Source organism: Mirounga leonina, unplaced genomic scaffold (genome assembly GCF_011800145.1).
Source record: "Mirounga leonina isolate KUSES-001 unplaced genomic scaffold, KU_Mleo_1.0 Mir_91, whole genome shotgun sequence".
Lineage (NCBI taxonomy): Eukaryota > Metazoa > Chordata > Mammalia > Carnivora > Phocidae > Mirounga > Mirounga leonina.
In genome coordinates, this window is record NW_023270839.1 from 6,779,439 (window position 1) to 6,793,645 (window position 14,207).

Here is a 14,207-nt window from a genome sequence, read left to right on the forward strand (position 1 = left end):
TTTTTTTTTAAGATTTTATTTATTTGAGAGAGAGAGAATGAGAGAGAAAGAACACATGAGAGGGGATAGGGTCAGAGGGCGAAGCAGACTCCCTGCCAAGCAGGGAGCCCGATGCGGGACTCAATCCCGGGACTCCAGGATCATGACCTGAGCCGAAGGCAGTTGCTTAACCAACTGAGCCACCCAGGCGCCCCTGATTTTCTTTCTTTAAAGACTGTATTTATTTACTGATTTATTAGAGAGAGAGAGAGCACAAGCAGAGGAAGCAGCAGGCAGAGCAGGCAGAGGGAGAAGCAGGCTCCCCACTGAGCAGAGATCCCACGGGATCCTGACCTGAGTCGAAGGCAGAGGCTTAACCAACTGAGCCACCCAGGCATCCCTTTGTGGTTTATTTTCTTTTTTTTTCTTTTTTTTTAAAGATTTTATTTATTTATTTGAGAGAGAGAGAATGAGAGAGAGCACATGAGAGGGGGGAGGGTCAGAGGGAGAAGCAGACTCCCTGCTGAGCAGGGAGCCCGATGCGGGACTCGATCCAGGGACTCCAGGATCATGACCTGAGCCGAAGGCAGTCGCTTAACCAACTGAGCCACCCAGGCATCCCTCTGTGGTTGATTTTCTAAGAGGACACTGAATGGGTGAAAGAAGTATGACAGACCCTGTGGAGAGCAAAGTTCTCCCCAAATAAGCATGGAAGCTGAAAGGCTGGCCCTTTTGGACGGAGTGCTTGGAAAATTCTGGAAGAAGCAAAAATATCAAAAGGAAGATTTTATTTTCCTGATAATAAGCCAGATGGAGTTAATTACAAATATAAAAACAAAAATTTATAAGATGTGACTTATAAATGTTTCCCAGATTTATGGATAAGACTACAGTGGTTGTACTTTATTTTAAATAAAGTTATTTTTAAAAATAATGGCCACCTTCAGCTATTCTAAGGTTTTTTCTGGAAAGAGAATTTTTGTCCACAGATGAACCAGAATTTTACAGGCAACTCTGACTGGCAGGGTCCAGACATGGCAGTGGCTAATGGACCCATTCCTTCACCCATTTAACAAATAGTCAATGATGTGTGCCAAGCAATGGACTAAGTGTCAGAGCACAGGACAGCCTAGTTCTTACCCTATGGAGCTTGCAGTCTGAGAAAGAAACAGAATAACTGCATGAAATAAAATAGAGTAAATAGCTCTGAAGTATGCAGTAAAGGCACTGACCTGGCCCGGTGGTGGTGGTTAGGAAAGCTTTCCCTTAAATAGGTGACCCTGGAGGATATCTAGGCAGAGAGGGAAGGGAGATCTCTGCAGACAAAAGGAATAGCCTGTGCAAAGATCCTGTGGTGGAAGGGAGTGTGGAAGAGTAAACAAGACAAAGATGATGTGGCTAAGGCAGAGAGAGCAAAGGGCAGAGTGGAGGAGGTGGAGTTGAGGGGCACAGGGCCACCCATGCCTGTGGGGCCTCATAGGCCAGATTAAGGATTTTTGTCTGCCCTAGGGCAGTGGGAACCTTTGAAAGCTTTAAGGAATTGGAGATGATGTGACCAGATTGTGTTTTGAACAGATTACTCCACCTATAGTGTCAAGACTAGATTGGAGCAGGGTTGGAGTGGATGCAGACACAGATTGGAAGGCAGTTGTAGTCATTTATGCTGGAGATGGTAGTTTGGACCAGAGCAGTGGTGTGGAGACAGAAGTGGAAAGCTTGGAGGAATATCTAGGAGATAAAGTTCACAGGACTTGGGGAGGAATGGGTGTGGCTGGGTGGAGGGTGGAGAGAAGCAGTAATAGGAGAACCCCCAGGTTTCAGGTTTGTGGAGCAGCACCAATTGGGTGCCATCCACAGGGACAGGGGTCCCTCACCAGAGAGAGGAAACTGCAGGGGAAGGTGATGCTCAAAGACACAAAATCAATACCCTCTGTATAGTTCTCTTCTATGTGGAAATTTTCCTTTGGGTGACTTGGAGGATTTGGTTTTGGTTTGACTGAAACTGTTCCCTTACCCCAGGGTTCTTCAAGCGTAGTCTCTAGACACATTAGAATCATCTGAGATGTTAATAATACAGATTTCTGGGCACCAGCATAGACCTCACGAACCAGAATCCCCGGAGCAGAGGCTAAAAAGTGTGTTTTAACAAGCTTGCTAAGCGGTGGACTCCTGTGCACAGTAAGGATTGAGGACAACCACCTTCTATTTTTCTTCTCAGCTGTATTTTTCCCATGTTCTCCCTCCCAACACCCTTCTTGTGCCAGCAGTGGCCATGAGACTACATGGCCAAAGTTCTGAGCTCTGACCACTTGTCTTCTTGAACCTTTGAATTTAAGAAGACAAGGGGCTCCTAAGGCCATAAAAGAAGACTAAAAAGGGGGCTGGTTGTATTAGCTGTAAACACATGAACAAGGTGCTGCACATACAAGAAAGGAACCAGCTCTTCCTTCCAGAGGCTCCTGCCCAGTGGGGTGACAGACACGTAGACATTGAAAATACAACACATATGTAGTACTTACTATGAGCCAGGCACTGTACCAAGTGCTTTAAAGTTACTAATTTATTTAATTCTTGCAACCACCTTACAAGATAGGTTCTGCGACAGAGGTGGTGATAAAAAGATGTACTGAGGACCCCAAGAAGAGAACTCTGATGAGCTTCATGGAGGTGGTTATCAGATGAACCACAAAAGATGAGAAAGAGTCAAGTCCGAGAGGCAAGGAGGACAGAGGAATCATCTAGTATGTGCGAGGCACAGAAATGTAAGACAACACAGTGTATTTGGAAAATGAAACCCGTTTGCTGAGGTCTGGCATCTAGGTGCATACATGCAGAGTGGCAAGGAATATGGATGAAGAAAAGCTTGACCAGATTAAAAATCTTTTTGCCCTATTTCGGAGTTTGGGCTTTCTTTTGAAAGTAAGAGAGAGCTTTCAGTTAGGAATGACATGATCAGTTTTGCATTTCACGAGATTCATGATGAAAGCAATGTGGTAAAGAAATTAGAAAGGAGTTGGGCTGGAGGTGGGGAGGGTGAGAGACAGGAACACCTGAAATAGCATAGAGACAGTGAGAATGAAAATGGGGTGGGTTGGAACAAGGTTCCATAGGAAGTAGAACTGATTAGACTTGGTGACAATTAGATGTGGAGAGGAGGGAGGACTGAGTTAAGGGCTGTGGTCTGGGTTTCTCACTCACAGGTGAGGAGAGGCACCCTGCACAGAAATACAGAGCCCAGGAGGAAGAGCAGAACTTGTAAGGGAAGGTAACTTCCAGTTTTCAGTCCAGCAGTCCCTGTGGATCCCCCGAGAAGACTCATCTTGGGTGAGTCAAGGAGGGATCCTGGGGGCGCTACCTCTAGGAAGGGAGGTGGTCCGAAACAAGGGTAGTTCCACTATATCCCTGTAAGGTAGTCAGGAAAGGTAATTCATTCAACCGACATTTAAAGAATATACAGTGTGCCAGGCTCTGTACTTGGTGATGAAATTAAGAAGAGATACCAGGAAGGGTGACAAGGAGACAAGTCAGTCAATCACATCTGGGGGCTGGCTGGAGTAAGCACGCGACAGAAATCCGAAAAGGGAAACTTATTTTTTATTTATTTTAAAACTACAGGATACAAAAAAAAAAAAAAAAGATATCGAACACCGAAAAGCACAAAATATTACCTACAGTCTCATCATTCTGAGAAAACCAAGTTAACCACCTGACGTAGCTTTTCAAACTTTGTATTTATTTTTTAAAGGCGGGCGCCCTCTACTGTTTCTAAAAAGGGACACTTGAATTCTTACTGGAAGCAGGCGTGCCGCCGGGCAAGCTTTTGCAGGGGCCGCTTCGAGGCTTGGATTAAGTAAGGAATCGTACATCAGTGGCGCAGACGATGGGGGAAGGGAAGGGCATGATCCTCGCTTTCCAGGCAAGTAAGTCCAGCCTTAGAGAAGGACGTGACTTTGTAGGCTCCGCGAAGACAGGCGGGGGCCCCGAGAGTCCCGCTCAGCAGTTTCCGTCGCCCCAGGGCTATTGGGCGGAGGGAGCGGGGCGGGAGAGACACCCGATCTGTTGGGGCGTGGCCTTATGACACGACGTCACGTCTCCCTGCCCGGTAGCCCATTGGTTCTCCATTACCGCCCTTTTCCGGGGCAGGGAAACTGGCCGCAGAGCCGGAAGCGGGGTAGCCCTCGGGCTTGAGGGGGCGGCGGTGTGGAAAACAGAGAACCTGGTGCCATTGGAGCTGGCCAGCTTCTCCAGTCAGGCTCCAGCCCGAGTTGAAGACCCCCAGGATTCCGGTGGCCTATGGAAAAGATCGCATCGCGAAGTATCCGGCGCAGCCCGAAACAGCGCAGCCACTGAAAGCCGCCGGAAGCTTCGCCCCTAGGAGGAGTCGAGAAGCCTCGCCGTGGAGGAAGGAACCCAGAGGGCCTGCCCCCGGGGCGGAGCCCGCGGCCATGGCCACGCCCCCGGGGGCCGGTCCCGCGGCTCTGCGCTTCGCCGCCGCCGCCAGCTGGCAAGTCGTGCGGGGACGCTGCGTGGAGCATTTTCCGCGAGTATTAGACTTTCTGCGATCATTGCGCGCTGCTGCCCCTGGTTTAGTTCGCTTCCGCCACCACGAACGCCTATGTATGGGCCTAAAGGCCAAGGTATTGGAGCCAGTAGGAGCTGGAAGACGGGAAAGGGGAGGGATGCGAGGGCCGAGGGCCGACTGCTTGGGGTTGGGACTCATTGGAAAAGGGCAGCTTGCCCCAAAGTGGAGATTGCGAGTTTAGTACCCTTTACAGGTAGTGGTGGAGTTGATCCTGCAGGGCCGGCCGTGGGCCCAGGTTCTGAATGCCCTGCATCACCATTTCCCAGAGTCTGGACCTGCAGTGCGGGACCCCAAAGCTGTGAGTAATCCCTGGAACAAGCCCTATACCCCAGTTAATACTGGGTGCCACAAAGTTGATTCTCCTTCCGGCCACTGGGTCCTGGTGACCCTAAATTGTCTGCTTTTCCTGCTCTCAACAGACAAAGCAGGATCTGAGGAAGGTCTCGGAGGCACAGGAGACCTTTTGCCAACAGGTGATGCAACTAGGAGAGGCCCCAGTGGACTTGGCTTCCAGGCTGCAGGTGAGACTGGCTGGCTTGGAAGCTATTATGTGGCTAACATTTCCCTAGTCCTCTTCTCACCTGCCTTTCTACCTCCCTGCAGGAACTTGAACAAGAGTATGGGGAACCCTTTCTGGCTGCCATGGAAAAGTTGTTTTTTGAATACTTGTGTCAGCTAGAAAAAGCCCTGCCTGCACTGCAGACACAGCAGGTTTTGTTGGGACAAAATAAGGGCAGAGTGGGGGATGGCTGTATCAAGGACTGTGGTCTTCATGCCTCTCTCCCTGTGCCCGCAGCTTCAGGATGTGCTGAGTTGGATGCAGCCTGGAGTTTCTATCACTTCTTCTTTTGTCTTGAGCCAGTATGGTGTGGACATGGGGTGGCCACTTCCAGGTACGAGGACCATCTGGGAGAACTAGGAACTTGGGGGTGGATTGTTTGGCCTGAGACCTTTTGAGATGGGCTATTGGAAGGGTTACATGGACCTGAGCCGTAAGAAACCAGACTGAGTTGTGTTTCTGTCTGTTCTGAGGAGCTGCATTTTCTTTTTCAGAGTGCTCCGTTCCTGATTCAGCGAGCGTGACAGAGCCCACAGAGCAGAATCCTCCTCAGCAACCAAAACTAGCACTTCATGATCCTTTGCCAAATGCTAGGCCTGGCCCACACCTACCTCAGGGACCAGCCTTAAGGAAGCACCCAGAACCTACGGCTGGCCACCACTTCAATCTGGCCCCTCTAGGCCGGCGAAGAATCCAGTCCCGATGGGCATCCACTAAGGGAGGCCATAAGGAGCGCCCCACAGTCATGCTGTTCCCCTTTAGAAATCTGGGTTCACCAACCCAAGTCCTATCTGAGCCTGAGAACAGGGAAGAACATGGGACAGACATGGCAGATCCAGCAGGTGCTGGGGGCACGAGAGCACCTTCCACTGGAAAGTCAAAGAGTCCATCCCAGACCCTGGGGGGAAGGGCTCTGAAGGAGAACCCAGTTGAGGTGTTTGCTTCAGAGCAAGAAGAGTGAGTGGAACAGTTGCTTCTCCCTACTAGCAGCACATTCTTTGCCTGCTTTCCCCTCACCTTATTTTTTTTGCTTGCTCCCAATGCAGGAATTGCCTGGTTTGCCCCATGGACCCCCTGAGACTGTCATTATCCCCTCCTAAAGCCAGGAAGCCATGTAAGTATTCTGAGTCAGACTGGGTCAGACAGCCTCCTCTCACGGGGTCTCTTGAGGGCCTGTTTGCCTAGAAGGGTACTTTGACTCTGGTTTCCTTCCTGCAGTGTGTCCTCCATCTCTGTGCAGCTCTGTCATTACCATAGGCGACTTGGTTTTGGACTCTGATGATGAAGAAAATGGCCAGAAGGAAGGAAGGGTGAGTAGGAAGGAACAGAAAGCTGGGGGAGGGGCTGAGCAGAACAAGACAGAGAAACCCACATGCTCCAGAATATGGAGGGCTCAGGGAATGAGAGGATGATAGCATCTCCCTGCTCCCTTCTCTGCAGGAGTCTCTGGAAAACTATCAGAAGACAAAGTTTGACACCTTGATCCCCACCTTCTATGAATACCTCCCCACTTCTGGCCCCAGTGCCATGTCTGTCCCTCCCGTGACTGTAGAGAGAGGTCTAGACACTTAGGACTGAGATTCCCTCTGCACTCTGCCTGTCTCCTTCCTCAGCTCTACAGTTTAGTGGGAATAAAGCAGAAGCCCGGGCTTGGGTGACCTGACTACCTTGCTAAAATTACCTTGTAATCCTTGTTAATTAAAATTTGGATTTGTTAAAACACTGCCTTGGTGTGAGGAAGGGGAATTAAGGCTTCTGTCAAGTCAGTGTAGGTCATTCCTTAGAACTGGCTTCACCAGGGCCGGAGAAATCCCTTTGCCTTTTTACTTCCCCTGGAAGATGGTGTTCACACGTGCCAAGAAGGACTGATAGCCTGGAAGGGAAATTTCCCTTCGCTTTGCTAACAGTACCTGTGTGTCCTGACAGCACACTGTACTTTGTAAACTCTCATGCCATCGGGTGGCCTGGGGGTGGTGGCACTGGAATGGAGATACTTCATGGAAAAAGTATTTCCTGTCCTTGGCTCTACTGGGTCAGTGCCAACTCTACTGCCACTTACCCTGGAGCAGCACCCAGGTGCCAGCCTTGTGCAGAAAGATCCAGAATCTCTTCTAAGTCCTTGGGATCTCTTTATTGAGATTTTTTTTTTTTTTAAGATTTTATATATTTATTTGACAGAGAGACACAGCGAGAGAGGGGACACAAGCAGGGGGAGTGGGAGAGGGAGAAGCAGGCTCCCCGCCGAGCAGGGAGCCCGATGCGGGGCTCGATCCCAGGACCCTGGGATCATGACCTGAGCCGAAGGCTGAAGCTTAACGACTGAGCCACCCAGGTGCCCCCATTTGAAGGGTTTTAAATAGGTGTTCTTTTTTTTTTTTTTTTTAAGATTTTATTTATTTATTTGACAGAGAGAGACACAGCGAGAGAGGGGACACAAGCAGGGGGAGTGGGAGAGGGAGGAGCAGGCTTCCCGCAGAGCAGGGAGCCCGATGCGGGGCTCGATCCCAGGACCTGGAATCATGACCCGAGCCGAAGGCAGACACTTAACGACTGAGCCACCCAGGCGCCCCTTTATTGAGATACTTAAAATATGTCAACACTTTTGGGCTTTTTAGGTATTCAAAGATCCTATTTAATGAAGCTCATTAACAAAACATGATTTCAAGAGCCTCACTCTTCCAGACCAAGGCCATTAAATACTTAGGTAGGAATCAACATCTTTTCCTTTTAATAATCTTCAGGATGCTGGATCCCCAGATTCACTTTTGACTGTCTGACTTCATTTTCTCAGCCTGCCTGCCTTTGCTTGCTCCCCAGTGAGTGCCCTGGGCATTTTGTGTGTAGAGTACAGAATTACTGCAGGCGCCCTCAGGAGTGAGGCAACAGGAAATGATTAAGAAATAGCCAGAGTAGCTGGGATGGCTGAGGAGCCCACCTGAGGGACCCTGCGCCTGGGTGCTAGAGCCTTGAGAAGGCATAGCTGCTCAGGTCTAGCTGTCATTACTGAAGATTGGATTCACCTGCTGGGTGACCCGGATGAAGGTGGTTCTCCGGCTCAGTTCCTTCAGTTTAGCTGCTCCCACGTAGGTACATGTGGAGCGGATGCCTCCAAGGATGTCTCGGATGGTATGCTCCACATCCCCTTTAAAGGGCACCTCCGCTGTCTTTCCCTCTGAGGCCCTTTGAGGAGGAAAAACTTTCTTACCTTTTCCTTTTGGGTTCCTTAAGCCCAGTGATGGCTCTCCCCTGCTCTATGGCATTGAGCCCCAAGCTCACCACTGTTCCTCCGAGAACTGTACCATGCACCTCCCAGCAGCCAGGAGTTCTGCCACCACCCTACTTAGTCACGCTTTCCAGGAACCCTCGGCTCCTGGACCTCTGCACATACCTGTACTCAGCCACGCCCCCGGCATACTTCTTCATGGCCATTTCAGAACTCATCCCATAGAAGAGCTTGTACTTCCTGCCATCCCTCTCGATGAGCTCACCACCTGACTCACTGTGCCCAGCCAGCATGCCACCCAGCATCACAAAGTCAGCTCCTGCCCCTGCCAGCATCCACAAGCGGGGGAAAGAAGTGAATTTGGCCCAGGTCCCCACATACCCACCCTGAGAAGCAACTCACGTCAAATTCTCAGTCCTGACAATGAGTCTAACATCTTCCTGGTTTTGTTCCCTAGCTGACCCACAACCCACACAGGCCTGCTCTGCTCTGGCCTCTACTCAGTGGGCTTGATTTCCCCAAGAATTTAAAAAGAGCATCTGGAGATTCCCTGCCTGCTCTCGTTTTTTGCTGCTTTTGCCATCTTCTGGTCATTTCTTTTCATTGTGTGCAGTTAAACAAGACTCACTCCAAGTGTCCCAAGGGCAAAAGTTTCTAACTGTAGTCCCACAGTCCGGGGGATACTACAGGTGGCCGTGGCCTGCCCTTGGGCAGTCCATATCAGAGTCTCAGGATTTCTCTTGCTGGCTTGCCCCAGGTGACAACCACAGCTTCAGGGTCACTAGTTCATATTGTGAAAGAATTTGAATGGCTTTCTCAGCCTTTCCAAGCCTGATCCTTGACCCTGAGAGGTGACTTATCCTCTTCTACAGGACCCTCCCTCCATGCTCTCCCAACATCCTTACCGAAAGCCTTGGCCACATCCCCAGGACAGCTGCAGCCTCCATCCTGCAAAGTAAGGAGCACTATGAAGAGAGAACATGGATTGCCCAAGCACTCTGAGCGATGTCCCCACGGCCCACCTCAAAGCTGACAGGAACCCAGGAGTCCTGATCCACTGCTACCACAGTCTCCACACCCAGCAGAAAACACAGATGTTTGGCAGCCTCATGCCCTACCCTGCCCTTGGGCCTTACTGAGATGATGTGGCCTTTGAGGCCATGAGCAGCATCTGCACACTCCATCACTGCACTGAGCTGTGGGTACCCCACTCCAGTTTTCTTCCGGGTGGTGCACACGGAGCCTGAGAAGAATGTAACGAGAACAGTGAAGTGCTCCACAGGCATTTGCCAGTGGAGAGGTAGCCCATGGCCCCCAGGGAAGCAGCTTACCTGGTCCAATTCCCACTTTGATGATGTCAGCCCCAGAGAGGATCAGCTCTTCCACCATCTCTCCTGTTACCACATTCCCTGCCTGAGGCACAAAATGGCACTTTTAGGGTCGGAAACGAGAGGAGGTTGCATGCTCTCATACACAGCATGCCTGGACCGTGACCTTCCAGTGTTATTACAAAGAAGGGTACCTAGGTTTCCTCTACTGGGCAAGGACTCTACTTCCCAAGCTGAGGTAAGGGGGTTCGTGGCCAGTATCACTGTTGCGCTAGGGTAAAGCTGGGGTCCAGTTGGACCAAGGCCAGAGCTGATTTACAGATTTATCTTCCCGTCCTTGCCAAGAGATCCAAACATCCTGTCATTAAGCTGTTACGTCATAAAATCTCTGGCTTCAGGGAAAGGGGGAGATGTGGTCATGTAAGCTAAATATCCATCTGTATTTACTTCCAATGGACAGTACAGAGAGACCCCTTGATGCTGTAGAGAAAATGAGGCCTTGCCATCACTCCCCTAAGCTTGTAAAAAAAAAATAAAACTCTTTCACGCAACCCCTCTAATATGATTCTAGTGCATGTCCACTTCAGTGGGCAGATGAATATATACCGTAGGTATGTACAAGGCATGTATCAAGGGACAGAGGTAACTGCACTAACCAATCTGAACATTTTAAGCATGGAACCATGGATTATCACCTAGTGACAAGATTCAGTGGACTAGGAAAATCAGCAGAGGAGAAATCAACTGACGTCATAAAATGGAGTGTCTGGAAAGAGTGGAAGGAAGAGGAACGTACCAACTACAGGGTACTGGAAACATACCATAATGGTGTGCTTGGGGAAGCGCTTCCGCACATCCTTTACAAACTCAACAAAGTGTTCCGAGTAGCCATTTGCCACATCCAGGCATATATATTTCACCTGGGGAATCGCTTCCAGGATCTGCTCCAGCTGTTCAAAGTCTGAAGAGCCTGTGCCTGAGCTGGCAGCCACATGCTGTGAGAGAGACAGGGCCACTGGCATGTCACAAATGACCCAGTGAGCAGCCAGCGGGGCTGGGAAGGTGAGGGTTGGTTCCCAGGAAGCCAAAAAGAGATACCTGGAAAACTGGGATAAGGAAGGGATCAGGGGAGGACCAGCATTACCTCAAGACACTCAGGATTCTGGCTAGCAAACTCTTTCCACTGCTGGAGGCTGTAGTGTTTATGAACAGCTGTGAAGAGGGAGAACTGGGGAGAAGAAAAAGCCATCAAAAAGAAGAGAACTTTACAAGCGTCTCTTTTGCTAGAAACAGACATTTATAGTATTCTATCTGAGGGAGAAAAGGACTGAACTTTGGAAAACAACTTGAAGAAACCACTGGTTGGGCTGGGATTTTAACGTAACCATTATTCTCCCTACAAATACCAGTAGGGCTTTTTCCCATAAGCCAGTGCTTGTCCAACACTGCAACCAAAGTACAAAGTCATTCGGATTGGATTTCACCAATCAGCACCTACAGGTGACAAAGACAAGCTGTTGGTGCAGTGGGACAAGCAGCAGACAAGAAAGAGCCATGAAGAGGCTGGACAGAGCCAATATCTGCCTGCACTGACTCAGCCCCTCCCCCTACGGTAGCCTAGTACTGAACTAACCTATTTTTGGGTATCTTCTGGTCCATTTACCAGCAATAATTCAGTGAGTCTCAATGCTCACAAAAGGCAAGGTCTTAATGGAGCCAATAAGGTGCTACCCCATTCTTTCTCCATCTCCACTGTAGTAAAGGACAGATTTTTTGGAGACACAGACCAACCTAAAAAGTCCATTTCCTTCCATCTGTTTCAGTCAACCAAGTTCAAGGATACAGTGAACTCATCAGACTTGTATTCTATAGGTCAACAAATTGCAAAACAATATCCCAATACTTTGAGAAAGGCACTCAGAGGCCGGTGTGAATGCTGGTGCTTGTGCCTTATTTTTATTTTATTTTATTTTTTAAAAGACTTTAATCTCTACACCCAACGTGGGGCTTGAACTCACAACCCCGAGATCGAGAGTCCGGTGTTCCACTGACTGAGCCAGCCGGGCGCCACAGTGCTGCTGCTTTGAAAGTGCAGACATGCAAATAGACAAGAGAGCAGTTGACGGAGACAGCCCAAATCTTGCAAGTGACAAGAAATCCAAAGAAGGCCTGTATCAGCCAGCAGTAAGGAGGTGCTATTGCTATACTCACTCATCAACACTACCTAGCTAAAGCTGGTATTGAGTTCTACTTCCTCAGCAACACTCTGCCATCAGTGTGCTAATACACAAAAATCATTCCATGAGGTCAGTAGACCTTGGAGATATACTGGTATAGTGTGATGTGATAAGCACATCCAATTACATACCAAGCTAGAGATCTAGAAAAAGATGCTTGTATTCAACTTTATTATTACTGTGAAACTTGGCTCTGTCTCTAAAATCTGATCTCTTTAGCACTCATCAGCAGTACTGAAAAACCAGTCTCAACATAAAGCATTAAGACAGTCCCCACAAGGGCCACTATTCTAGCATGTTTGTTAATGCTAAAGTCAGATTCACTATTCCTTAACTCTACTGGGCAGAGCAGGTGGACAGTGGGCAACAAGAAGATTCCTAAGCAGTTAGTGAATGGCAACAGCAATAAAGTACTAAAACTGTTTAACTATCAACCTTAGAGAAGTTGACAACAGACATTCCACAAAGACTTACAGCAATTGAAAGAAGAGAAAGGGAGATGAAGTCTTTAAGGCTAACAGAGCCACAAGCAGCAGCAGAATCCATCAACCAGGGCTACATGGATTAACCAGAAGAATGCATATGTTCTTTGAGTGCCCAGAGTAACTACCTTCTCAGCTACAAGTATAGAGGCAGGGTAATATTACTGACAGGAGCAGCATGTTCTGTTTTCAAAGTGAACAATAACCTGTGCATAAGAAAAACACATTCCATTTTGGGCACATCCCAGAAACTCCCAGAAACCTAGGACTTAAAGAAGAGGAAGGTCAAAAAAATAAAAATAAAAAAAGGGTAGCAGACATGAAAGAAAATTAGTAAGCTGCTTCTCTTCCTAGGTAGGAATTTTTGAATGCTCCAACTATATTTAGTTTCTAGACTAAAACAGTGGATATTTAGTGTCCTGAACAATGGTGTAACTGGAGGGATGAATGTGATTTGGAGGGGATGACCTGGGAGGTGGGAAAAGTTGGCACGGTATGTAAACTGCTGGACAGGAGAAAAGGGAAAGTTACGTTTATCAGAAACATGGGGTAAAATTTAGTTTTGAATCTTACTAATTCAGATGTGCCTTTGAACTTACCAGATAAAGGGCATTAGTATTGGAGAAAATGGATAAAATGGTAAATTGGAACATCCTGACTGTTAACTTGCCAGGCAGCTGACCTGGGGGGGGGGGGGTGGTGATGCAAATTACCTCTGCAGTCAGCCCACATAAGTGGTCACCAGTGAGGAACCTGCATAAGGGAAATCCTACCTTACAGATAACCTTGGCCATCTCAAAGGTGCCCACAGTATCCATATTGGCAGCAATGATGGGGATCCCAGTGTACATCTGCTTTGAGTTCCGAAATGAAAAGGATCTTGTGAGCTCCACCTGAGATACGAACAGGAAAAAGCATTTCATTCATCAAATAAATGAGTACTGAATGAGGACAAGAACCAGAAATCCCTCAGTCCTGCCCCACCAGGAGCTTGGGGTCAAGAAAGTAGAAATAGGAAAGTAGGCTCACCTCACTTCGAGATTTAAGGGTACTGCGTTTGGGCCTCAACAAGACATCCTTGAAGTCCAGTTTGATGTCACTGTCGATATGAGGCATGGCGGGGACCTTCGGGTAGCAACAAACCGAAAGCTGGAAGGTAGAAAAAGTCAGGTGGCGGGATCTGAACCGATCCCCCCGTAGGCCTTAATGCCCTGTTACAGGAAAGGCATGGCTCATCTCTGGCCTTGCTTAAATTATGGAAGGTCGGGCATTGGCTGAGGCATGGTCACTGAAGACTGTCCTCCGATCCGTCCTATGGTTGCAATGACCCGTAGTATCTCCATCCCAGGTACTATCTGATGGGGAGAAGAACTGGACTGGAGTCATGAATGACCCCCAAAATGTGTATTCCTTAACCTCACTACTCTTCCTTCTCCCACCCTTGCAAAGAGCAATTTGGGGTAAGTAAGGCTGATTTGGGGGTGAGGAGGAATGGGGGAGATTCCCACAACTAGTTTCCAGAATAGCGGTACTCACTTCCTGTCGCCGTGGCCCAGGTGGCAGTTGACTACCGTCACCCTTGCTTAGCAACTAGCCTCGTGCAGCCCCGCTGAGCCTTGTGGGCCACACCAAGAGGTTCCGCCAATTGCGGGCGAAAAAGGATAAACGGAAAATCCCAGTTTCGGCAGCGGCCGTGCGAGGCCTTCTGGGTAACAGAGTTCACACACCGAGGTTGCAGTTGGATCCGAGGGGCGGAAGACTACGACTCCCAGGGTGGAATGCGCGGAGCTGTCCCCTGGCATGATGGGAGAAGTAGT

At 48.9% G+C, this 14,207-nt stretch overlaps 2 protein-coding genes across 3 annotated transcripts; one reads left to right on the forward strand and one right to left on the reverse strand.

Moving 5' to 3' along the window:
* Positions 1 to 4,094: 4,094 nt before the first annotated feature.
* Positions 4,095 to 7,232, forward strand: TINF2 (TERF1 interacting nuclear factor 2). The gene is given in 10 exon segments (XM_034994365.1): positions 4,095 to 4,616; positions 4,755 to 4,859; positions 4,981 to 5,082; positions 5,165 to 5,272; positions 5,358 to 5,454; positions 5,615 to 6,077; positions 6,167 to 6,234; positions 6,339 to 6,430; positions 6,561 to 6,654; positions 6,657 to 7,232. Coding segments are annotated over 10 exon segments (1,443 nt in total). The 5' UTR covers positions 4,095 to 4,424; the 3' UTR covers positions 6,779 to 7,232.
* A 493-nt stretch (positions 7,233 to 7,725) lies between these two features.
* Positions 7,726 to 14,087, reverse strand: GMPR2 (guanosine monophosphate reductase 2). 2 transcript variants are annotated; one of them, XM_034994366.1, is made up of 10 exons: positions 13,927 to 14,087; positions 13,420 to 13,539; positions 13,164 to 13,283; positions 10,816 to 10,899; positions 10,493 to 10,666; positions 9,675 to 9,756; positions 9,480 to 9,586; positions 9,249 to 9,291; positions 8,509 to 8,668; positions 7,726 to 8,300 (listed from the first exon to the last, which is right to left on the reverse strand). In XM_034994366.1, exons 2-10 carry the CDS (start codon positions 13,504 to 13,506, stop codon positions 8,111 to 8,113), a joined length of 1,047 nt encoding a protein of 348 aa, XP_034850257.1. In that variant the 5' UTR covers positions 13,507 to 13,539; positions 13,927 to 14,087; the 3' UTR covers positions 7,726 to 8,110. The 2 variants fall into 2 exon arrangements, with proteins under 2 accessions (XP_034850257.1, XP_034850258.1); XM_034994367.1 differs by lacking the exons at positions 13,420 to 13,539; positions 13,927 to 14,087 and adding an exon at positions 12,383 to 12,596 and having other exon boundaries at positions 13,164 to 13,246.
* Between the last annotated feature and the right edge of the window lie 120 nt (positions 14,088 to 14,207).